The following is a 27,240-nucleotide window of genomic DNA, read 5'->3' as shown; positions in this document are numbered from 1 at the left end:
AAAAAAAAAAAAGAAAAGATATTTACAGTGTCATTTTTCATCTTGTATACAAATACTCAGATGATAACTCATCCTGGCACAGAGCAGAGATGACAAAGGTACTGAGAGTTTAGGCATGACAAGGTCACAGTATTATAAAGAAGACTAAACCCAGGAACCAGATTAAAACATATATACTTACAATATTAAGCTTCAAATGGTAGAACTTTTTGTCCCAGTTACAAATATCATTATCTCCTTTGATCTTTTTAAGCACTTAACATATCAGCATGCAGATAACTTGCAATGAGCTTTAAGTAGCAGCAAAAGTGTTAGAATACAAGCCTGTCTGACCTTAGAACCTAGAAGTCCATACCATATAGCAATATCAGAAGGGGACCAGAAAACACAGTTGGGAGGCCATTTCTAAGAATGCTAGAATCAGATAAGAGCCCAGTGAGAGAGTATTGACTTTTGAAGTCTGGAACAAGGCAAGATATTCACTCATCATGGCTATTTAACACAAGGAAAGAAGTAGTCATTATAAGGTCCGCTCCTGGACCTTACAGTCATCACTATTAGTTAACAATATCTAATGTTTATGAGGAAAGTGTGGCTAAAATTAGGAAAGCAATTCTATGTGAAATAGACCCACAAAAAATAAAATACCTAGGAATTAACTTAACCAAAGAAGTGAAGGACCTCTATGATGAAAACTTTAAAAATTTGAAAAAGGAAATCAAAACAGAACTTAGAAAGTGGCAAAAACTCCCATGCTCCTGGATTGGAAAGATTAACATCATGAAAATGGAATACTTCCCAAGGCTATCTACAAATTCAATGTGCTATCTATCAATATTCCAACCTCATTCTTCAAGGAAATAGAAGAGGCAATCCAAAAATTCATATGGAACAATAAAAGACCCCGAATACCAAAAACGATCCTCACCAGAAAGAACAGTGCTGGAGGAATATCAATACCAAATTTCAAACTCTACTATAAAGCCATAGTAATCAAAACACCTTGGTACTGGCACAAGAACAGACATCAGGACCAATGGAATAGAACTGAAAACCCAGAAATGAACTTACAGACCTATAGCCATCTAATCTTCAATAAGGGAGCTAAAAAAATAGAATGGAAGAAAGACAGCTTCTTCAGTAAATGGTGCTGGCAAAATTTGTTAACTGCTTGTAGAAAACTAAAGCTAGATCCTTATCTATCACCCTGTACCAGAATCAACTCCAAATGGATCAAAGACCTCGGAGTCGAAGCAGATACACTGAAAACATTACAGGATGGAACAGGAGAAACCCTAGGCCTCCTTGGCACAGGCCCACATTTTCTTAATAGAGACCCAGAAACACAACAAATCAAAGAAAGTTTGGGAAAATGGGATTGCATGAAATTGCAGAGCTTCTGCATGGCAAAGGACATAGCTAGCAAGATCAATAGAAAGCCCACGGATTGGGAGATCTTTACTAGCCATACAACGGACAAGGGTCTCATATCTAAAATATACTTGGAACTCAAAAAATTAAATCTCACAACAACAAATCCTCAAAGAAACAACTGCCCAATAAATAAGTGGGTTAAGACTTAAAGAGAAGCTTCTCTGAAGAGGAAAGAAGGATGGCCAATAGACACATGAAGAAATGCTCCACCTCCCTGGCCATAAAAGAAATGCAAATCAAACAACATTGAGATACCACTCCAGTTAGAATGGCTAAAATCAACAACTCTAATAACAACAGATGCTGGAGGGGATGTGGACAGAAGGGAACCTTACTGCATTGTTGGTGGGAGTGTAAACTTGTTCAAACACTTTGGAAAGCAATATGGAGGTTCTTCAAAAGACTCCACATAGAGCTCCCCTATGACCCAGCAATCCCACTTTTGGGCATTTACCCAAATGTTTACAAACAAGACCACACTAAAGCTACCAGCATGACTATGTTTACTGCAGCATTATTTACCATAGCTAAGATATGGAACCAACCCAATTGCCCCTCAGTAGATGAATGGATCAAGAAAATGTGGTATATATACACAATGGAATTGTATGCCTCCATCAGAAAGAATGACATTGCCCCATTTGTTAGGAAATGGAAAGGTTTGGTAAAAATTATATTAAGTGAAGTAAGCCAGGCGCAAAGGAACATAGGTCCCATGGTTTCCCTTATTTGCAATATCTAGTATATGTCTGAGTCAAGCAGAAAAGGTCAGATAAGGTGATATTAGGGAAATGAACTGTAAGATATGTATTCAAATGTTTTTTTCTTTCATGTGATTGTTTCTAACACATTTATAAGATTATTTCTTTGTTGCTTTGTATGTCCCTCCCCCACAGTATAACCCCTGCTTTCACTGTATTTGATGTTGGTATAATTTGTGGAGGGGAAGGGGAAAAACAAATCGTTTAAATAGGGATACAGGTGGACCCATTTCAACAATGAGATGTACAAGTCGTTATGTCGAAAACGAACTTTACAACTTTGGTGCGGATTGCGGGGGGGGGGGGGGGGGATTAGATGAGGGGGACGCGGGTGGAGGGAGGGTGGGAAGGGATGGGAAGGGGAAACAAAGGAGGAGGCTACAATGCTTGATAAGACACGTACTCAGTGTCTTGCCCATGTAATTGTAACCCCCTCTGTACAGTATTTTCACAGTGAAAATAAATAAATAAATAAAATAAATATAAAAAAAACAACTACTAAATTGGCAGAAGAACAAAAAACAATATCTAATGTTTATAAACCTTACAGATGTCAACAAAAAGATAGTGAGAATTGCCAAGCGCTGGTGGCTGACACCTGTAATCCTAGCTACTCAGGAGGCTGAGACCTAAGGATCATGCTTCAATGCCAGCCTTGGCAGTAAAGTCTTTGAGACTCTTATTTCCAATAAACCACTAGAAAAAAAAATCCAAAGTGGTCCTGTGACTCAATCAGTAGAGGGACAGCACCCAAGCCCAGAGTTCAACCCCCCCAAACAACCAAGAAAAAATCTATGAGAATAGATAAATGAAGGTGGCAAATTTGAGGATGCAAAATCCACCCATGTAATAATGATATATTTCCATTTGATAATAAGGCTCCTTGAAAAAATAAGAATTCAAATTTAGTTACAAAAATAAAACACTTAAAAATTTTAACAGCATTGTCAGGAGCCAAAAGTTGAGTCTCTCAACATAATAGGCTTGACTATCTCACTGGAACATCTTGAGGCTGAGTTTACAGAATCCGACCCTCATCTTGCCCTAAGTAAACATCCTGCAACTGCTAAGGACCACCCTTTCCCCCTGTTCTAAGCAAACATCCTGCACTGCTATGGCCAATAAAAAAGCTTCCTTAACGGCCAATGAAAAAGCTTCCTTATTCCAAGCATATAAATACCCCTGTGTGAAAAATAAAAATTTGCAGCTTGATAAGAATCCCTGTCTTGCTGTCATTTTTTGTGTCTCTTGTCCCTTCTTTCCTTCTTGCTTTGGTTTACTGCCCTCGTCGACATCCTGTGGGTCGGGACACAGCATTTAATATTTTACATAGCATTTCATGCTTTTGTCCCAGCTGGTCTTGTTCATAGGCCTCTTTTTTTAAATTTTATTTTATTGTAAAGAGGCTGTGCAGAGGGGTTACAGTTGCATGAGTAAGGCAATGAGGACATTTCTTGTTGAGCATTGTTCCCCCTTCCCTTGTTGTTCTACCACTATTCCTTCCTTCCCCACCTCTTTCCCTCCCACCCCACCCAAAATTGTAAAGTTCATTTCCAAAATGCTGTCTTGTGGGTATCATCATGCCTTCTTGTAACTGGAATGACCCAGCTTATTATATGTAATGAAGTGTGACTTTATGCTGAGGCTGGCCTTGAACAGTGATCTTTCTCATTTCCATCTCTAGAGTCACTGTGGAATTAGAGGTATGAGTACCATATATAGCTCATTTCAGAATGAAATATGTATCAAAATGTGTATCAAAAATGATACATATCTAGGAATCAATATAAAAACTTTATCTCTATGTTAAGAAAATGAATGAATAAAATGGAAAACTGTAATATCCCCAGTTATTCACATGAACAACTATTTTTATTTAGTTAGAAATCTTTCTAGACCTTTTAAGATTATTTTTATAAGTTCATGACCAGATAGGAGCAACAAGAAATAGAGGAATAGTCCTTTCTTGTGTTGTTTCTGCTTTTTAAAAGTGTGGTTGAAGGTCTTCTTGAAGACTTTCTTTTGGGGAGGAAGGCAGTGGCACCTACAATAAGACACACAAGTACCACTGATGCCATCACTGACAGCACCAGAGTGGTAACATTGACTGCAGACTTGGCATTACCAGCACCGGATCTGCATCAGGGACAAATTAAGCTAGTTGTGGAATGTTGGATAATTTTGATGTCAAACTGCTCTTGTCTACATTTTGAATGGCAATGAATATGTGAGCAGCATTGTCCTCTGAGATATTTCCTGGCTTAAATGCAAAGGTCTCCTCAGAGTTGGCTTCACTTGGAAACAGGTCAGAAGTGTGACTTGAAGAGCATTGTCAAAATTGTGTCTCAGGTGAAGTATATTTCCACTTATTCTTATGATCTACTGTTCAACTAAGGAAAAAAGAGTTTTCAATGTTTTAGTAACTAGAATAACATATTCAATTTATTTCTACGTATTCTAAAAAATATTGTTTAGGCAAAATATATGTTTATATCAGCCTGAAAGTTTTTATAAAAGATGAATTTTGAGGGCTGGGAAGGTGGCTCAGTGGTAGAGCATTTACCTTGCATGCATGAGGCCCTGGGTTCGATTCCTCACCACCACATAAGCAAAAAGAAAAAAGCCGGAAGTGGCGCTGTGGCTCAAGTGGTAGAGCTCTAGCCTTGAGCTGAAGAGATGAGCGACAGCGTCCTAGCCCAGAGTTCAGGCCCCACGACTGGATCCAAAAAAAAAAAAAATGATGAATTTTGACTGCTAAAGTCAATGAACATATTTGTTATTGTTGTCATTTGGTCTGTTTTTTAAATCATTACCATCTTTTATTATATAAAGATTTGACATATGGTATCAACAGTATGATCCTTAAAATACTATAGATTAATCATATATTATCAAAATTAATATTCTTGCCGGGCGCTGGTGGCTCACGCCTGTAATCCTAGCTACTCAGGAGGCTGAGATCTGAGGATCGCGGTTCAAAGCCAGCCTGGGCAGGAGAGACCATGAGACTCCTATCTCCAATAAACCACCAGAAAACCAGAAGTGGCGCTGTAGCTCAAGTGGTAGAGCGCTCCCCTTGAGCTGAAGAGCTGAGGGACAGCGCCCAGGCCAAGTTCAGGCCCCACTACCAGACCCCCCCCCCCAAAAAAGAAAGGAAAATGTGGTATATATACACTATGGAATTCTATGCCTCCATCAGAAAGAATGACATTGCCTTTTTTTTAGGAAATGGAAAGACTTGGAAAAAACTATATTAAGTGAAGTAAGCCAGGCCCACAGAAACATAGGTCCATGGTTTCTCTTATTTGTTGCTCTTTTTAAACACAGGATATCACTGTGATTCACAGGTGGCCTAGAAATCACTGTGTAACTCAAGCCAGCTTGGAACCCATGATTCTTCTGCCTCACCCTCCCAAGTATTCTACTAGTATTAAGAGTGTGCCACACTGTGTTCCATTGAATTCTGGCTTTTAAACTCTGCCAAATATACTACTTTGTATATAATAAGAAAATGTTAAAATATGCCATATTTGACTTATTCAAAAGTATGAGATTATGAAGTTCATCTGTCAAAACTTATTCTTTCCTAACATATCCATATCCTTGCTTTTCCGATGAGTACCTTTGTATGATACTTTGTGTGACACTTTGTTCTTACCTGTTCCATTAACAAAATCATCTCCTGGTGCTGTCCATGTTAGACTGATTTTATCTTCTACAAATGTGGCATAAAGGTCTATGATTTGACTTGGAGGAAACATACCAGCCAAGGGACCCTAGCCCTTGTGACATCACAAATGCACCTCCACATGCTGTTCTGCTGAAATTCTCCAAGACTCTCTGACCATCCTCATTGATGTCAGGTCTGGGTGGAATTGCTTGAACCTTTCTTGCACTGAAAATTCACTAGTTCAAAATAGGCAAAACTGTGCTAATATTTCTAGAACTCAATACATCCTTTCTATCATTTGATTTTTCACTATAATACAGTCACATTTCTACTAAGCCTTATCACATAATCATAGCATTTTGTTGGTGGGAGACTGCTTTACCAGAATGGTGTAGGATAAAACTGAATAACAAATTGAATTGGAATACCGTACTGAATGAGAATAATGTCATTTTTTTTTTTTTTTTTGTCAATCATGGACCTTGAACTCTCCTCTTGGTCACTGTCCCTCAGCTCTTCAGCTCACGGAGAGTGCTCTAACACTTGAGTCACAGTGCCACTTCCATTTTTCTAATGGTTTATTGGAGATAAGACTCTCACATTCTTTCCTGCCCAGGCTGGCCTTGAACCATGATCCTCAGATCTCAACCTCCGAGTAGTGAGGATTACAGGCTTGAGCCACCGACGCCCGGCTAATGTCACTTAATTTAACATGAGCCTTTAAAAAAGGTATTGCTTTACTTCTAAGATTGTTTCTTAGAGTAGGATATAATTGGGAAAATTATTGCAGATTCTCTTCCAACTATTTGGACTAGGCCTGTTCCCTCCTGCAAATGGTGTTGAAATAAAAGTTTTACAGACTTCTGCCAAGGCTGACTTTGAACCTGGATCCTCAGATTTCAGAATCCTGAGTAGCTGGGATCACCTCTGGAATACTTCTCATTATTTTCCAATTGCTAATGAAAAGTCACAAGTGAAAAGGACCAAAGGAAAGGCAGCAAAGTTTGCATCCTTAATGCTTATTGTCATTTTTTGTTTTGAGTTAATAAAAACCCTCTATATAAATGTTCAGTCTTATAGCCATGTATTCTGAATGGTAAATCCTGCCAATGTGTACTTCACCTCATAACATAGTAGATTTTCTTCTTTTGTCCTGCCCCAAAACTGGCCGTATTACTGCTAATATAGTTACGGTGTTCCAAATTAACATAATACTAACTGACATGTTTTGGTTCTTACTAGATACCAAGAAGTTTTCCAAAGTTGAGATTAACCTAACTTCACTGTCAAAATAGAAAAAGCAATACTTTTTTTGTTGTTCTTAGTCCTTAGGCTTGAATTCTGGTCCTGGGTGCTGTCCCTCAGCTCTTCAGCTCAAGGCTAGCATTCTATCACCTGAGCCATGGTGCCACTTTTGGTTTTCTGAGTGGTTTATTGGAGATAAGAGTCTCAAGGACTTTCCTGCCCAGACTGGCTTTGAACTACGATCCTGATATCTCAGTATCCTGAATAGCTAGGATTATAGGCATGAGCCATCCATGCCTGGCTACAATATTTTTAAATTGTAAAATACTTGAAGCTTTTGTTATACAAAATTGCAAATACTATTCAAGCTATGACTTGATTCTATATGTTATGAATCACCATTCACTACCCAGCAGCTCTATTTGCTGGATACCAAAAGCTTTGTCTGGCAGAGTGCATTCATCCATGACCCCACACTTTTGAGCTAGATCTACCATTTCTTTATAGGCTGTAACATAACTGGAGTAGACGCCATCATTCTTGAAAGAATCAACACCTTTTTGTAGATATAAATGTTATTCTTGTTGTTTTGATACATTAAAATAAAAATTCATATTTTTTCTAAGATAAGCTTTGGTCCTATAAGCATGACTCAGTATTTCACATTTACATCTGGAAAATGTTTTGCATTATATGCTGCCAGGAAAATATGTTATTGAATTGATGTCTGTTGTGTTCTTTTCATACCAAAATATCTGTTTAACAAATATGTACATATTAATATTTGTTTTTGCTTAGTAAACATTTTACAGCTCACATTTCTATCTTATCATTTTATAAACAGATTTTAATACCTTTTTTTTTTTTTTTTTTTTACTATTTCTCTGCCCAATGACTTGCTCTCTGCCTACTTTATTTTATATTATGTTATCTCTCTGTTTAGCTCAAAGGGACCCTACTAAAAAGAAATGAAGTTTCTTGGAGTAGCATTTAACTGTCTTTATTGTAAAAACAATGACAGGTTGACTCATCTTCAAGAACCACTTTTCTGCCTTTATCTTGCTCTTGCTTTCATGATCACTTAAATATCTCCTCTGACAGAAAAACCCATCCCATCTACAATTAGAATAGAGATGTTCAGATAAAATAAAACTATTCGAATTAGAGGTACATGGTGGCTCTAATCCTCACGAGACTGAGATCTGGAGGACTGAGCCAGGTCATAAAAGTTCTCAAGATGCCATCTCTAATTAACCAACACAAAGTTTGGCTAAATGTAAGCCTGAAGTGGTAGGGATCCAGCTGTGCAAGCAAATAAGCAAGCGCAATGAGAATGAACCTTTGAGTTCAAGCCCTTGTACTGGCAAAACAACAAAAACAAACAAACAGCATACTTCTCAGTATCACTAGCATTGGAATCAGTTGTTAAATTAAAAAACACATTGTCCTAAAGGGTTAACAGTCTAAATCAGACACTATTAAAACAAGGGCCTATGCCAAGAGGTTTGTAACACTATAAATCTGAAGATGTTTACCTCCAGAAAGGACTCAGTGTCTTGTGTTTTTGTACACTAAAGTGGGAGTATGCCTTCTCTAAGTCATTGCTAATACTATCACCTTCTTAGCTAAAGGTTTTCCAAATTAGCTTATTCCCTAATTAGCTAAATATTTAATTGGTCAAATGCTAAGAAATGAAACAATTGCAGATAAGTTTATATAGATAAAAATATTATTAATGATTGATTTTTCTCCCAGTGTACCTCAGACATTAAGGCCATACTTAAAAAATTGGATAATGGACACTTAACACCCCCAGTGGAGACTTTAGAGACAGCATTCAAGGTGTACAATGGGAGAGAATGAAAAGGCCCAAAAGGCTAAATAGCAAATACTAGCCAAGGCAAGTTAGAGACTACTTTTGGAAGAGATGGTTATAGGCACACGTCTCCCATGTCTGCTTAAAACATTGGAAAAATATTGGGAAAAGATCTAGTTAATGAGGTTGACACTCTGGTAAATTCCTCAGGGGCTACGGCCTAAATCACTGGGTTACCAGCCTGCAAAAGCCAGTCTACTCAGAGAAAGCAACCAGGAAAATACTGAGAGATTTCAACTGTCTGGCCCATCTGTGTAGAAATTGCAGACCCCTCAGCAGGAGGCGATCAATCAGTCCATTCCAGAGCACAGACCACAGAGAACAGCCACAGCCCTCCACTGACCAATGTGCAACTTCACCTCTTTCCCGACAATGTCCCCCCACTTCCGTTGGACTGATCTTGTGGACCTGTGGAGAGCTGCGGGAGCCGCGCCCAAAGACGGCGTGGCCCTAAGGCGCCACCACAAAAGCAACATTGTAGCTGGCATGGCTGCGACCAAAGATGGCGCGGCTCCCGCCTTCCGTGGTGATGAGTGCTCTCTGTAAAAAACAACTCTTTATATGGCTATGACTTGGCTCCTAGTTTGCTTCCCTGTTTGCAGCCCTATCGGTATATGCCACGTGGCGCTTCGGGATTGGCCATCCAGGAGGCTTATAACCGGAGCGCGGGGGCGGAGGGAAAGAGAAGCAGGAAGAAGCGGGCAGGAGAAGCAGGAGAGAAGAAGCTGTAAACAAGGTCCTGAATAAACCGCCTGAAAGAAGAACCTGTTGTCCCGTCATCCTTGCGTCATCCTTGCGGGTCGAGGCGGTCGTGACATGGACCATGACCTTGTGGACCATGACCTGACAAATCCCTTTCTGGATTGCTCCTCCTCTATACTTTATGGGGGGAATTACTCTCCTTTGAGGAACCTATTAACCTCACCCACCTGTTAGACCTTGTATCAGATTTACTTTTAAAGGAGACTTTGTGGATTTCATGCCCCCCGAAATTTACCTCTTTACTCACTTTTCAATCCTTTGACCTATGTTTTTTTTTGGGGGGGGGGGTTCTAGTCGTGGGGCCTGAACTCTGGGACTGAGCGCTGTCCCTCAGCTCTTCAGCTCAAGGCTAGCACTCTACCCCTAGAGCCACAGTGCCAATTCCAGTTTTTTTCTTTTTGCTTATGTGATGCTGAGGAATCGAACCCAGGGCCTCATGCATGCAAGGCAAGTGCTCTACCACTGAGCCACCTTCCCACCCCATCATATTTTCTTAACTGTCCTTTCAATCAAACTTTACTTCTCTCATTTCAGACTGGGACTTTCCATTGTTTTCCCTGATGATGCCTTCCCACCCAGGGTACCCCTGTGCTTTCTGAGTCACCCATAAATTCTGGAGAACAGGCAGATATTCCTAAACATTGTCTGCCACAGCAAGATTTCTGGATGTCTGTGTGATTTTCTGGCAGGGACTAACACAGGCAGAAGGGGGCTGATCACTCAGGCAGACTAACAATACTCTTGATCGAAGGATGGTCCATGCAGAAATATAGAACTCTATTGTGATAGTCGACTATTTCTACAGAAGAGGATCCTTTCCATTATAAAAACAAATTTGTTTTTCTTACCACATTAGGTCATTGTGTATTGAAAATTTCTTTATAGTCCTTTGTATTATACACTTTGTAAACATGGATAATTCATTCATAATTTATTGTGGGATAATATAATCTAATGAGGGATGTTATAGTATTACTATATAAACATAGATTTTTCAAATGCCTTGTATAAATATCACTTGGTTCATAAATTAAATACGTTTGTGAAATTCTTTAAAAATCTTTCTTAAAAAGCCATGAATAGAAACAAACATCCTCATTTTTTTTCAATAAGTATTTTTATTGTGAAAATTCCCTACAGAAGAGTTACAATTACATGAGCAATGTAATAAGTACATTTCTTATCAAGCATTGTTGCTGCCTCCTCTGTTTATTCCCAGCCATCCCTGCCCTCCCATCACCACACCTACACTCCCCTCCTTATAGCATTTTTTACATCTCATTGTTGCAATTGGTCAACCGTATCCCTAATTAAACTATTTTTTTTTCTTCCCCTCCCCAAATTATACTGACATCAAATACCATAAAAACAGGGGTTATACCGTGGGGGAGGGACATACAAAGCAACAAATCCATCACCTTATAAATATATTAGAAACAGTAGCAAGAAAAAAAAACACGTGTCCTTATCTTGGGGTTCATTTCACCTAATATCTTATCTGACCTTTTCTGTTTGTCTCAGGCATATACTAGTTATTGCAAACAAGGGAAACCATGGAACCTACGTTTCTTTGGGCTTGGCTTACTTCACTTAATATAATTTTTCCAAGTCTTTCCATTTCCTAACAAATGGGGCAATGTCATTCTTTCTCTGATGGAAGCATAGAATTCCATTGTGGATATTAACCACATTTTCTTGATGCATTATCTACTGAGGGGCATTTGGGTTGCTTCTATATCTTAGCTATGGTAAATAATGCTGCAATAAACATAGCTGTGCTGCTAGCTTTAGTATGGTCTTGTTTGTGATCATTCAAGTAAATGCCCAAAAGCCGGATTTGCTGGGTCATAGGGGAGCTCTATGTGGAGTCTTTTGAGGAAACTCCACACTACTTGCCAAAGTGGTTGAACAACTTTCCGCTGCCACCACCAATGCAGTAGGGTTCTCTTTGGTCCACATCTTTAATGTTGAAAATTAAAGAGTGGTAGAGCTCTTGTCAAGCATGGGTTTAAAATTCAGAATAGTAAGAAAGAAAAAGCAAACCGAACAACGGCAAAAAGAACACAATAACCAAGTGAAGGAATAGATTGTCTAAAGACAGAAAATATTTTGATATACATTTAATAAGCTAATTGATATTAAGTGATTAGGAAAATGATTATTTCTGTACTAAATTAAATGTGCTTACTAAATATTTATGGCACTGAATTTTCTTTCTAATATATTCTCTAGTTTATATTACAGACAAAATCATAATTTCCTTTCTAAAACATTCTCTATTTAAATTACAGACAAAATCAAAATTTCCTTTCTAATACATTCTCTAGGTTAAATTACAGACAAAATCATAGCCAACCCACAAATAGCCAACCTGGTTGCAGAAATATTGATCCCCAGAGCAGGGATGCTGGAATCTTGAGGAGCAGTGAACCTAATTGATAGTTTAACTTCTGAGATGACATGAGATTCATTGTTGCCTTTGATTGCAATGAAGATCTTGGCGCCATTCTCTAAAACGTTCTGCTTTAAATCCAAATGTTTCTTTAGAGCCAGCCTCCTTAGATGTCTGATCAGCAGCATGGTCAAAATCATGTTGGAGCTCCTGGGAAGACTTACTTCTAATTATGGTGCAGTTGGCAGCTGGAACACAGACAGACAGGATGGCTCACTGCAGGCACGTTGCCTGGTGGGCACCGATCAGATGCTCACTATAGTTTAGAGAATGCCACATACAGCATTTGTCAGGTTATACCATTGTCCTTAGCTTAACAAGTACACCAGGTTTTTAAAATGTATTATATGATCACAGAAAATTTTCATTCACTGTCATGAAGCACTGAGCCTCCCTCTCTGCCAGAATTTAGTTTATGCAGAGAGATATACAGAGCTGAATGAGCTTTTTGATTTGGAACAGGGAGCACAGCAATGCTCAAGTGTGCTTTCTTATGAAGCTGAAAGAAAGTAATATGAGAGGGGAAGAAGTGAGATGATCAAGGAACAGAGGAGTGGGAGGAGACCCAAAAGCTGGAGTTTGTACTAAGCTCAGGACCTAGGGCAGACCTTGACTGGTGATCTCCATTACTGTTTTCTAAGTAATAGAATGTTTTATCTCAAATTTCTCATCTGAAGCTTATCAAACCTGGAAAATATAGATTTAGTCATTAAGCTCTATCAAATATTTATTGAGTATCTACTACTCCACAATAGTACATGAAGTGGTTACCACAATTAAATACATTAAGAATGAATATTTGAAATGTTAGCCACTACTATGAATAGTTAAGAAAGGTAGAAGGATGCCAACATAAATGCTTCATCCCGACTGCTTTTAAAATTCTACCAGAGATATGGAAATATAAATATATTCTAGATGATAACAGTGGCTCATGGTTGTTTCCTAGCTACCCATGAGGCTAAGAGCCGAGCATGTAGGTTTGTAGCTCAGGCAAGAAAATCTATTAGACTTATCTCTAACTAACCAGCAGAAGCTAGAAGTTGAGCTGTGGCTCTAGGGATAGGGTACAAGCCTTGAACAAAGAAGCTCAAACACAGTGCTGAGTCTCTGGATTCAAGGCCTGGAGCTGGCATCCACATGAAAAAAACATCTTGTTGCTAGGTATGGTGGCTTCCATCTGTAATCCCAGCTACTGGGGAAGGGAAGATCAGAAGAATCTTTGCTCAAGACCAGCTGGGGCATAAAGACTCCCATCTTAACAAACATGGTAGAACATACCTGCAATCCATACTATGCAAAAGGTACAGGTAGCAGAATTGCAGTTTTCTGCCTGTCCAAGCAAGAAGTTTAAGACTTTCTAAAAATGAACCAAATCCAAAAGGGCAGACTCAAGTAGTAGAGTGCTTGTATCACATGCTTAAGAGAATCCTTATCCCTAATATAACAACAGAAATGAAAACTAAACAAAAAAGCTTTTCATGTTTAGAAATTGGATGTTAGGACATCGAATGCACTTTTTTGAGATGAAGACTTAATTTTTTATGTTTTGTGAAAGGATGACACTATTTTAAGAATGAGGTAAGTAACTTTTGGACTGTTTTTTAAATTTATTTTGATTTTTTTGCCGGTCTTGTGGCTTGAACTCTGGACCTGAGCTTCTTTTGCTGAAGGCCCTGCCACTTGAGCCACAGCAACACCTCCAGCTTTTATGAGTTTACTAGAGATAAGAATCTTAGGGAATTTCCTGACTACACTGGCTTCAGATCAGTCACTATCCTCAGATCTCCGACTCTTGAGTAACTAGGATTATAGCAGTCATCCATCAGCACCTGACCAGGCTAAGTTAAGATTAACATGTAGTTTCTCTATACAAAGCCTTGTTGGCATACTCTACCATTCTGCACATAACCTTCTGTTCCACTGAGGTAAGTCTTCTTCTCCCTTTCCCTCCTCCACCCTTTCCCCTCCCTTTCCTTCCTCCCATAGTTTAACCCAAATATTATGAAGGTTTTCTTCTTTATTGTAATGTTTGGCAGGCCTTGGGTTTGAGTTCTTGGTCTTGCACGTGCTAGGCAAGCACTCTACCACTTGAGACACACTGCCAGCCTGTGTTTGCTGTTAGTTTCATGTTTAGACAGGACCTCACTTTTGCCTTGCACCAGTCTTGGAGCATCACCACAATCCTCCTGCCTTTGCTTCCTGAGCAGCTGAGGTTGCAGGCTCACCTCCCCCATGTGTAGCTCCTTTGGTGTGTTATGATGGGGAATTTTAACTTTTTCTTTGTGCTGTAGTCATCCTGCAGTCTTCCTACCTCTTCATTAGCTGGAAGTATAGGCAAGGCTCACTATGACAAGCTACTTTTCCTTTCTTGACCTTGATGATGTCATTGGATTTCAACTCCTTCAATGGCTTCTTTTTCTCTATCTCTATATGGAATTTTTGTTGTTGTTGTTCTTGGTTGTGGGGACTGAACTCTGCTCCTGGGCGCTGTCCCTGAGCTCCTCAGCTTAAGGCTAGCACTCTGCCACTTGAGCCACAGTGCCACATCCAGCTTTTTCTGTTTATGTAGTACTGAGGAATTGAACCCAGGGCTTCATGCATGCACTCTACACTGAACCACCTTCCCAGCCCTCTATATGGAAATCTTGTTCTTCAAGACACAGACAAGACTTCTTTCTCATGAAGTCTTGCTCAACTAATTTATCAGCCGCCCAGACAAGACTTCTTTCTCATGAAGTCTTGCTCAAGTAATTTATCAGCCTTGATATTTTCTTCCATGAACTTCTACTGCATGGAATGGTATTTTCCAAATTTTCTGGCTTAAATTTTCATTCTGATGAGATTCTATTGCTCTTGAGAACAGACTATTTTTTATACTGCTCTGCTCTAAAGGTATTTTATGATGTTTAAGGCTAATGCTTGCCAGCCACAATTATCCTTCCTGCCCTTCAGAAGAAAGTACAGGGTGATAATTCCCCAGTGCCTACTCGTAGCACATCACTCCTTTTACTTTCTGTAATAGCACAAAGGACATTTTATAAGAGACCAGTGTACTACTGAATGCTCCAATTTTACCAAAATAATTTAGAGCTAAATATTTGATTATATGATTTCCTTCTTGGTGTTTTTAGTGGCAATACTAATATTTGATTTGATTATGCTATCTACAGAAAAGTTATGAGAAAATGATGTATTTCCAAAGTGGTCATAGTGATTGTTTTCAACATTGTAGCAAAAGTATGGGTGGATGCTCTATTCTTTTCTTGGCTTACAAGTCTTTTTTATTTTTAAATAAATCAAACATTCCAAGAATAAAAATAAATCAAGGATGCCCAAACAAATATGGCTCTGTGTGTGTGTGTGTGTGTGAGAGAGAGAGAGAGAGAGAGAGAGAGAGAGAGTCATGGTGCTTGAACTCTCGGCATGAGCACTGTCCTTCAGCTCTTCATATCAAGGCTAGTGCTTTACCACTTGAGCTACAGTGCCACTCTGGTCTTCTGGTGGTTTATTGGAGATAAGAGTTTCACAGACTTTCTTCCCTGGGCTGGCTTTGAATTGAGATCCTCAGATCTTAGCCTCCTGAGTAGCTAGGATGACAGGCCTGAGCCACCAGTGCCTGGCTACAAATATGGCTTTGAAAATTCTATTTAGTAAGTGAGATGCCATTAGCATTCCATGTTTTAGTACTGTGAAATGACTTGTCTGGTCATGTGTCTTTTATGGTCATTGTCTTAAGAGGGATAGTTTCTAGGAATCTCATGTAGTTTTAAACTCAATGATTAATGAATACAGTTATACAAGTAGAGAATGCTTAGAAAAATGATTTTCCTTGCCAGGCACAGGAAGCAGTTATTCAGGCCTCCCCAATCAAGTTTAGGATGGTTGAAACTCAGAAAAGCAATTTGATACAAAAGGACATGGCAAGAATGGGTTAGAATTCTGGGTTATAGATACAACTTGGCCTAATTTCTATCTCTTAGTCCTTCAGGTTTCACATCTGAAATCAAATGAATAATGGCCCAGGTAGACACCCACAAAAACTATTTATAAATGAGATATTAGAAAATGAAAGCTAATGGACATTCTTTCAGAAAATGTAAAAGCTTAATGCCAAGCTTACCTTTGCCTTTATCAAGGGTACTGCCAGGGGCAGTCCATGAAAGGTGAACACCACCTCCTTGAACCTCAGCCTCCAAGCCTGTGATTTTACTGGGACCATACAACGGAGTATTATCACCAGTAGGAGGAGCTCCTGATACAGTGAATGACCTTCCTGAAGTTAGTCTGCTGACATCTTCCAGTTGAGCTTCTGCCAAGTCTTCTTTAACTTCAGGTCTGGGTGGGTTCAGTCCAATTGCACCTACCCAAAATAGTAATTTTGTAACTTTTCATATTGTCATGTGGATACTTCATCTTGTAGAGGGGTAAGTTAAAACTTAATGGCAGACACAGAAAAGTGACAATTTTTAGTGAAAACAACCCTCTTGTTTTAATACAACTTTGAAATGAATGAGGAGATATTATGGTATGATAAAACCATCTTTGATCTTTATTAACTGCTTGACTAGAAATTCTCTGAGGGCAAAGATCCTTTTGATCTCAGGGTCCCATTCTTACTGGCTAGACACTGTATCACTTAAGCTATGCTTCAGAGCTTCTGGGTTTCCTTATGCTCTTTTCTGGATATGGTATCAAGGTTTCTACCCAGGCAAGCCTGGGTCTGCCAGCTTCCTAATTAGGCTCCCACAGATGCCCATCATGCCCTTCGTTTTGTTGTGAGGGAGGTCTCAGGAAATTTTTGCCCCAGCTTGCCCGGAATTGCAATCCTGCCCATCTCTTCTTCCAGACTAGCTACTATAACTAGTGTGAGACCTGAGCCTGGTACAAGGATTATGTGTCATGCATTTTTGTAGCAAGCATCTGCTATAGTGCTGGCCTCATACCAGATGCTCAGTCCAAAATTTTTCATTGTAATTGAAATCAACCATGGTAGATGTTAACAAAACATGTGACATCTAAAAATTCAATGTGATACCTATCAAAATTCCAACCTCGTTCTTCAAGGAAATAGAAGAGGCAATCTAAAAATTCATATGGAAGACCCCGAATAGCAAAAACGCTCCTCAACGGAAAGGACACTGCTGGAGGAATATCAATACCAAATTTCAAACTCTACTATAAAGCCATAGTAATCAAAATAACTTGGTACTGGCATAAGAACAGACCTCAGGACCAATGGAATAGAACCAAAAACCCAGTAATGAACCTACAGACCTATAGCCATCTAATCTTCAATAAGGGAGCTAAAAAGATAGAATGGAAGAAAGACAGCCTCTTCAGTAAATGGTGCTGGCAAAATTGGTTAACTACCTTAGTAGAAAACTAAGGCTAGATCCTTATATATCACCCTGCTCCAGAATCAACTCCAAATGGATCAAAGACCTCGGAGTCAAAGCAGACACTCTGAAAACATTACAGGATGGAATAGGAGAAACCCTAGGTCTCCTTGGCGCAGGCCAAAATTTTCTTAATAGAGACCCAGAAACACAACAAATCACAGAAAGGTTGGACAAATGGGATTGCATGAAGCTGCAGAGCTTCTGCATGGCAAAGAACATAGCTAGCAAGATCAATAGAAAGCCCATGGATTGGGAGAAGATCTTCACTAGCCATACAGCAGACAAGGGTCTCATATCTAAAATATACTTGGAACTCAAAAAATTAAATCCCACAACAACAAATCCTCAAAGAAACAACTGCCCAATAAATAAGTGGGCTAAAGACTTAAACAGAAACTTCTCTGAAGAAGAAAGAAGGATGGCCAATAGACACATGAAGAAATGCTCAACCTCCCTAGCCATAAAAGAAATGCAAATCAAAACGACATTGAGATACCACCTCACCCCAGTTAGAATGGCAAAAATCAAGAACTCTAATAACAACAGATGCTGGAGGGGATGTGGACAGAAGGGAACCTTACTTCATTGTTGGTGAGAGTGTAAACTTGTTCAACCACTTTGGAAAGCAGTATGGAGGTTCCTCAAAAGACACCACATAGAGCTCCCCTATGACCCAGCAATCCCACTTTTGGGCATTTACCCAAATGTTCACAAACAAGACCACATTAAAGCTACCAGCACAACTTTGTTTATTGCAGCATTATTTACCATAGCTAAGATATGGAACCAACCCAGATGCCCCTCAGTAGATGAATGGATCAAGAAAATGTGGTATATATACACAATGGAATTCTATGCCTCCATCAGAAAGAATGACATTGCCCCATTTGTTAGGAAATGGAAAGGCTCGGAAAAAATTATATTAAGTGAAGTAAGCCAAGCCCAAAGAAACATAGGTTCCATTGTTGCTTTGTATGTCCCTCCCCCACAGTATAATCCATGCTTTCACTATATTTGATGTAGGTATAATTTCTGGAGGAGAAGGGGAAAAACAAGTCGTTTAAGGATACAGGTAGACCCATTGCAACAATGAGAAGTACAAGTTGTCATGTCGAAAACGAACTTTACAATTTTGTTGGGGGTGGGAGGATTGGGTTGGGGGTGTGGGCGGGGAGGCTGGGAAGGGATGTGAAGGGTAAACAAAGGAGGAGGCTGCAATGCTTGATAAGAAATGTACTCATTATCTTGCCCATGTAATTGTAACCCCTCTGTACAGTATGTTCACAAAAAATAAAATTAAATTAAAAAAAACATGTGTCAACCTATTTTATACTCATACTGTAGTATGAATATCATTTGGAAACAGAGAAGTTGAATACATAATTGTATTCTTGACTCTTCTATAGTACATAAAATTTTCCATGTTTGCCACATGCAATGTACAAAAACATGTGACCCATTTCAATTTTAATGCTACTTACCATTTACAACATAGCCAGGTATGTACAGAGACTTGTTCTTTCGTCTTAAACTACGTCTAGCGGTGTGATTTCTTGCCTGGACAAGAACTTTTAAACTGTATCTACAACTTCCATTGTATTCCTTAAAATATCTGGGGTAGATACCATCATTTTTGACAGTATCAGCACCTTTAGGTTCAAATGTAATAGTTATCCAGTAAATACAAATGTCTACTGTTTCTCTCCTGGAACAGTAATGGTATCAGCAGTTTGGAGATAGCACAGCACATATGAACACTGGAATTAGACTCCATTCCAACCTTGGCTTAGCCACATGCTAATCTTTTCATATTGAAAACAGTCTAACTGTGATTTTATGTATTCAACTGATATTAGCTGCTATTATTTTATAAAAGAAACTTATCAAAAAGAAAATATATCTAGTTGGGGAAATTATAGTTGAAACACTAACACTAAGAATACTGGAAGAGGATTGTATTCATCTATTCCATGAGAAAAATAAAATTTTTCTAGAGTTTGAAAGATAAAAGTTTTATTTTACTTTGTCAGAGTCAGCAAAACAGTTATAAATATTTTAACTTTGAAATATGTAGTACAATCATATATATCTTATGACTTCATCATAGGATCCTCTAGGAGATGTTTTAAGTCCAACATAATATGAAGCAGATGTCAGTTACCTGCACCATTGTCCAAGAGTCCAACTGCAATATCTACAATGATTACTGTTATATCGACTTCAATATCGAACGTACATATATCCTCTTCCCAGACTTTGGCATGAAAAATTCCTAGGTTTATGTCTTGTGCTGTATTTTGACTCCTGTAAGCAGCTGCCATTGCTGGAAGTATGGAAGGATTTCTTGCTCCAGTGGTCATTGTGACTGATAGTAACTGAGGTTGGGCTTCATTATTTAAAAGTCTATAAGTCCAAGTACCTGTCTGGAAAAAAAAAGAAAAAACAAAACCTCCTTCAAAGCCTTGTTAATATTACTCTTTCCACCCAGTGGCAGTGGTTCAGACCTGTAATCCTAGCTCCTGCGGAGACTGAGATGTGAGGATTGCAGTTTGAAGCCAGCCAGGGCAGGAAAATCTATAATAAATTTTAATTTCTGATTAAATCAGAAAGAAAGGGAGATTGATACCATGGATCAAGTAGACCAGTGCCAGTCTTCAGCAAAAAGGAGCTCAGGGGCAGCGCCTAAGAATGAAGAACAAAACAAACAAACTCTCTCTTTCCTTGGTATATAAACTGATTTAAAAATACAAAGAGCTTATATATATACATGCACATGTACAAATATATGTATATGCATATATATACAAGTATACATACACATGTATATATATGTGTTGTTGTATGCATATAGTTTGTATGTATATATATGAGTGTGTGTAATTTTGAGGATGGAAATTGTTTTCATCTATACTAGATAACTGTCTTTTTCCAAACTACACTCTCAGCTCTAGTAGCAATTTGAAAGTTGATTTTACAAACTAGTAAATAACATGAATGTGAATTATTACATATTCCATTCATTTTTATGGCAGATGACCTATTTTAATTTTAATATTGACAATACACAAGACAAAATCATATTTAAAAAGTAGTAATTAATAAAAACAAAGTGAAAATGAAAGAATAGAATTACCTCTGCAATGCCCGGTATTCGAAGATGGGAAGTTCGACTATTTTGCTTATGTTCTTTGAAATCTGAGGTATCATATTCTTTTCCTTTGGGATCTTGGAGAATAATTAGTGGTTTTTGCATTGTCCAGGTAACAACAAACAATGTGTCATTTCCAGTGGTGCTGTCCACAGACACTGTGCCGTTGGCCCATGTCTTCCCTGTGACATTCAAGGCTTTGCTTTCCAACTGTTATATCAGTAAAAGGAAACATGTAAAACCAATTTGTTATTTATTTTGACAATACCTCAGCTTGAACTCAGGGACACAAACTTGTTAGGCAGGTGCTCTGCCCCTGAACTACACTTCCAGTATTTGTTTGTTTGTTTTTGTTTGTTGGTATTGGGGGGGCTTGAACTCTGGGCCTGGGTGCAGTCCCTGAGCTCTTCTCAAGGCTGATGCTCTACCACTTTGAGAAACAGTGCCACTTGTGGTTTTCTGGTGGTTAATTGTTGATAAGACTCTCATGGAGCCGGGTGCCTGTGACTCACGCCTATAATCCTAGCTACTCAGGAGGCTGAGATCTGAGGATGGTGGTTCAAAGCCAGCCCGCGCAGGAAAGACCGTCAGACTCTTGTCTCCAATAAACCACTAGAAAACCAGAAGTGGCACGGTAGCTCAAGTGGTAGAGTGCTCGCCTTGAGCTGAAGAAGTGAGGGAGAGCACCCAGGTCCAGAGATCAAGCCCCACAACTGACAAAAAAAAAAAAAAGAGTCTCATGTAATTTTCTGGTCTGGCTTGCTTCAGACTCTGCTCCTCATATCTCAGCCTGCTGAAGATGACAGGCCTAATACATATGTTTAATTGGCTTCAATTCCAAGTTTGGCACTTACTATATGACTGCACAAACTATTTTGTTTCTTTCATTTCTAGGATAAGCGTAAAATTCCTTGCTCTTGACTCTATGCTAAAATTAAAATAGTTTCTATTGTACTGACAAACTCTGGGGCTTAAACGTAGATTATTATTTAAAGTCCCTGAAATAGCTTTCTTTCTATTAGCTTACCTAGTGGAAAAAATATTACGAGTTTGGCCTTTTAATTATTCAATAAAGGAATGTTTACTAATCCTTATACATAACTAAATCATAAAATGAAACAGATTGAATACTAGCAGTTTGGATCAGTTTTACACAAATGATGAATACTGTCCAACGACTTTGGGAAGTTGTAAAGGTCTGAGTATTTATATGTGGAAATAGTTCTCAAAATAAAAATACATGAGTAATAAAAGTTTTCTCTTACCTGAATGTTCTGAATGAGTTTTTCATCTTCTGTTACATAGGGGTTAATTGAAATGACAATGCCTTCATATGCATTGTCAGGTAACTTTACCATTGAGCATTTTACCTCTGCCAAGAGATGCAGAGCTAGGCATAGAATGCCCCTCAGACTGAACATCATTTCTGCCAAGGCTACAATTATTTGGAAATGCAAGGAGAGTATTTATGTATCTGCCTATTAGTTTAGGAACTTGAATCAAGACCAAACTATTTGCATAAATTTGATATGGTAAAATACACTAAAATGTCTAGGTGAACTTCCTTATTCATTCTAAAGATATAGTTATGAAGTAGCAGTAGGGATTATGCTAAACATCCTTAGCATACCCTGTGTGGATAGTCAAGCTGATAGTAGAAAGTGAGTTATCCTTCTTACTATGAAATATGACCTTAGGATCTCCTTACAGAAAAGCTCTTCAGGGAGAGGTAGTGAATTAAGGGCTTGATTTTTATTTATTTTTAATTGTATTTTATTGTGAAGGTGATGTATAGAGGGGTTACATCTGAGGTTCAGTGGGAAAAGTTTTATCTTCTGTGATTAGTACTTGTTTTTTTCAGCTTTCAAATAATATTGAATGCTTAAGTTTATTCATAACTTGGGAACTTAATATGCTTTAGATAAGTTTTCTTTCATTCTTTTAAATTTTTTTGATTAAACACAAATGGTTCTTAGCTTGAACTTGTTGTACAATGGCATTGTGAGCTGGCTCTACAGTTAGAAAAATACAAACCCTACTCTTTCTTGCTTTGGTCACTTAATACTCATGGGATTTTTTTTTTGGTAAGAGTTATGTAGTTCATTTTTTAGGCTTTTTCTTTAGTTGGACTATTAGAATAATTTGTACTTATAGAAGCTCTAAATCTATGGGTCAGATCTACAAGGTTTTCATGAAAGGTCTAAATATTTTACTTTGGTGGTAAGCATTATATTTATACAATCAATACAAGTTTGTTATTCACTTTGATAATTAAAATTTCTGTTTTAATTCTTTTATTTTGTCATCATGTAAATACAAACTCCCAATGTTTTATTGTAAGGCCCGTGTATGCCTAAGACTAGAGGTAGAACTGTCTGGCACACTGAAACCATAGGCTTTTTGGAATGCTCTTTCATTTTTTTCTTGCTGTGCCCTTGCAGCTCCAGCCTAAGAACAGCCTCATCTGTAAAAATGTACTAAGCCATCCACATGAAAAGTAATATATATTTCCTTTGAACTTGTTTGTGCCTAACATCTGCATTGCTCTTGTAATTTACTATTTTATTACTAGCACTTGGGGCATTGAACTCAGAGCCTTGTGCTGCTACGTAAACTACTGCTTGAGTCATATTCCCAGTCCTTTTTGCTTTAGCTAACTTTCAAAGAGGGTCTTACAATGTCACTCCAGCCAGGCTTGGATGCAGTCCTCCTACCCACAGCCCCCTGTGTGGCTATCATTATGGGTGCGAGCCCCCGCATCCAGTCTTGCTTTTGTTATTATTGATATGCATAGTAGCTTGTTTCCTTTCTTGGAGGGAGAATTTTTTTTTCTGAGTTTAATCTTTCTCAATCTTAGATTCTTTAACTATAAAATGAAATAATAACTAGAAGGACTGTTGGTCAAATTAAATACAAGAACATGGGGAAAATACTTGTAAATGCTGGTGCATATTAGACTCACAATGAATGCTTATTGAGTATGGAGAAAACTCAAACTGTGTAATTCCTTAGAAAGTCTAACTCATAGTTCAACCAGGAAACCTGTATTTGAAAGGGGTAAGATGGGCTCAATGGAAGGGTGGGTAGATGAATGAAGAGAGGATGGGGGAGAATACAGTCACAAGGGTCAAAACAAATTCTCCAAACTTGTGCAAAGTGAGGGAAGGTGGCCTGTTGAGAGGGAAGGGTGAGAACATTGAAAGGAGGCTGACACTGATCAATATGCATTGTGTCCATAAACTGCTTTGCTGAATGGAAACTCCTTTGTACAATTATTTAAAGATGATAAAAATGCATATAAAAATAGATGTTCAGTGCTTTTCCTTGTTTCTTTTTTTTTTTTATCTACATTTTCCCTGTTCTCTCTTTTTTAAAACATAGGTACATTGGATATTAGTACTGTATTTATCCACCCTCCCTTTTTTACATTTTTAATTACATATTTTTATTGTAAAGACACTGTACAGAAGGGTTACAGTTACATGAGTAAGGTAATGAGTACATTTCCTATCGAGCATTTTTACCTCCTTTGTTTTTCCCCTACCATTTCTTCCCTCCCCACTTCCCCAACTCCTCTCTGCTCCCCCTCCCCCAAGTTGTAAAGTTCGTTTTCACCATAGTATCATGTACATCTCATTGTTACAATGGGTCAACCTGTATCCTTATTTCAGCATTTTGTTATTTCCCTTTCCCTCTCGAAATTAGAAAAATGTACAAACAAGATGCAGGGCACCAGAATCAAATACAGTGAATACAGAGGTTAAACCATGGGGGAAGAACATACAAAAGAAACAAAAAAAATCACACTGTACAGTATAAATACATTAAAAACAACAGCAAGAAAGATAAAACTTCTGTGTCCCTAACTTGGGGTTCATTTCCCTTAGCATCATCTTATTTTTTTTTTTTTAATTTTTTCAATTCATTTCTTTTTTTTTTAATTTTATTTTATTTTATTTGAGAACATACTGTACAGAGGGGTTACAATTACATGGGCAGGATAATGCATACATTTCTTACCAAGCATTGCAGCCTCCTCCTTTGTTTACCCTTCACCTCCCTTCCCAGCCTCCCCCCTCCCTCCCACCCAATCATACCCTCCCTTGCCCCCCCACCGACATTGTAAAGCTGGTTTTGACATGACTTTTTGTACTTCTCATTGTTGCAACAGGTCCACCTGAATCCTTAAACGACTTGTTTGTCCCCATCTCCTCCACATGTTATACTGACATCAAATATAGTGAAAGCGGGGGTTACACTGTGGGGGAGGGACATACAAAGCAACAAAGAAATAATCTTATAAATGCGTTAGAAACACATGCATGAAAGAAACAAAAACATTAAAATACATATTTGAGGTTTCGTTTTCCTAACATCACATTATCTGACTTTTTCCGCTTGACTCATACCTATACTAGATATTGCAAATAAGGGAAACCATGGGACCTATGTTTCTTTGGGCCTGGCTTACTTCACTTAATATAATTTTTTCCAAGCCTTTCCATTTCCTAACAAATGGGGAAATGTCATTCTTTCTGATGGAGGCATAGAATTCCATTGTGTATATATACCACATCTTCTTGATCCATTCATCTACTGAGGGGCATCTGGGTTGGTTCCATGTCTTAGCTATGGTAAATAATGCTGCAATAAACATAGTTGTGCTGGTAGCTTTAGTGTGGCCTTGTTTGTGATCATTTGGGTAAATGCCCAAAAGTGGGATTGCTGGGTCGTTGGGGAGCTCTATGTGGAGTCTTTTGAGGAACCTCCATACTGCTTTCCAAAGTGGTTGAACAAGTTTACATTCCCACCAACAATGAAGTAAGGTTCCTTTCTGTCCACATCCCCTCCAGCATCTGTTGTTGTTAGAGTTCTTGATTTTTGCTGTTCTAACTGGAGTGAAGTGATATCTCAATGTTGTTTTGATTTGCATTTCTTTTATGGCTAGGGATGTTGAACATTTCTTCATGTGTCTATTGGCCATCCTTCTTTCTTCTTCAGAGAAGCTTCTCTTTAAGTCTTTCGCCCACTTACTTATTGGGCAGTTGTTTCTTTGAGGATTTGTTGTTGGGTGGTTTAATTTTTTGAGTTCCAAGTATATTTTAGATATGAGACCCTTGTCCGTTGTATGGCTAGTAAAGATCTTCTCCCAGTCCGTGGGCTTTCTATTGATCTTGCTAGCTATGTCATTTGCCCTGCAGAAGCTCTGCAACCTTATACAATCCCATTTGTCCAGCCTTTCTTTGATTTGTTGTGTTTCCGGGTCTCTATTCAGAAAATTTCGGCCTGAGCCAAGGAGACCCAGGGTTTCTCCTATTCCATCCTGTAATGTTTTCAGAGTGTCTGCTTTGAGTTCAAGGTCTTTGATCCATTTGGAGTTGATTCTGGTGCAGGGTGATATATAAGGATCTAGCTTTAGTTTTCTACATGTAGTTAACCAGTTTTGCCAGCACCATTTACTGAAGAGGCTGTCTGTCTTCCATTCTATTGTTTTAGCTCCCTTATCGAAGATTAGATGGCTATAGGTCTGTAGGTTCATTTCTGGGTTTTCAATTCTATTCCATTGGTCCTGAGGTCTGTTCTTATGCCAATACCAAGCTGTTTTGATTACTATGGCTTTATAGTAGAGTTTGAAATTTGGTATTGATATTCCTCCAGCAGTGTTCTTTCCGTTGAGGAGCGTTTTTGCTATTCGGGGTCTTTTATTGTTCCATATGAATTTTTGGATTGCCTCTTCTATTTCCTTGAAGAATGAGGGTGGAATTTTGATAGGTATTGCGTTGAATTTGTAGATAGCCTTGGGAAGTATTGCCATTTTCACGATGTTAATCTTTCCAATCCAGGAGCATGGGAGGTTTTGCCATTTTTTAAGTTCTGTGTTGATTTCCTTTTTCAAGATTTTAAAGTTTTCATCATAGAGGTCCTTCACTTCTTTAGTTAAGTTAATTCCTAGGTATTTTATTTTTTGTGGGGCTATTACAAATGGAGTTGCTTTCCTAATTTCAGCCACACTTTTCTCATTGTTGGCATACAGAAAAGCCATTGATTTTTGGGGGTTAATTTTATAACCTGCTACTTTGCCAAAGTTTTGAATCAGCTTGAGTAATTTGGGAGTGGAGTCTATGGGATTCTTTAAATACAAGATCATGTCATCTGCAAAGAGGGAGAGTTTTATTTCTTCTTTCCCTACTTGGATCCCCTTTATGTCTGCATCTTGTCTTATTGCTGTAGCTAGGCATTCTAATACTAGATTGAAGAGAAGTGGAGAGAGTGGGCATCCTTGTCTTGTTCCTGAGTTAAGAGGAAATGGCTTTAGTTTTTCACCATTGAGTATAATGCTGGCTGTAGGTTTGTCATATACAGCCTTTATTGTATTGAGGAATGTTCCATGGATTCCTAATTTTTCCAAAACCTTCATCATAAAGGGGTGTTGGATCTTGTCGAATGCTTTTTCTGCGTCTATTGAGATAACCATGTGGTTCTTATTCTT

General features: G+C 38.4%; 1 protein-coding gene across 1 annotated transcript in view; it reads right to left on the bottom strand.

Moving 5' to 3' along the window:
- Positions 1 to 22,108, bottom strand: part of LOC122118339 (calcium-activated chloride channel regulator 1-like) — a 38,941-nt gene extending 16,833 nt beyond the window's left edge. Inside the window, exons 1-6 of the mRNA XM_042692299.1 lie at positions 22,016 to 22,108; positions 21,174 to 21,200; positions 20,736 to 20,960; positions 19,764 to 20,025; positions 19,084 to 19,251; positions 16,324 to 16,563 (exon numbers count right to left, since the gene is read on the bottom strand). Coding sequence (XP_042548233.1) covers positions 16,324 to 16,563; positions 19,084 to 19,251; positions 19,764 to 20,025; positions 20,736 to 20,960; positions 21,174 to 21,200; positions 22,016 to 22,108 — 1,015 coding nt within the window. The remainder of the gene's footprint in view (positions 1 to 16,323; positions 16,564 to 19,083; positions 19,252 to 19,763; positions 20,026 to 20,735; positions 20,961 to 21,173; positions 21,201 to 22,015) is intronic.
- Between the last annotated feature and the right edge of the window lie 5,132 nt (positions 22,109 to 27,240).

The sequence above is a fragment of the Dipodomys spectabilis genome, unplaced genomic scaffold, assembly GCF_019054845.1.
Source record: "Dipodomys spectabilis isolate Male_0828 unplaced genomic scaffold, ASM1905484v1 ptg000148l, whole genome shotgun sequence".
Taxonomy (NCBI): Eukaryota; Metazoa; Chordata; class Mammalia; order Rodentia; family Heteromyidae; genus Dipodomys; species Dipodomys spectabilis.
Note: the sequence above shows the minus strand (reverse complement) of the source record. Positions and strands in the feature narration are given on the sequence as shown.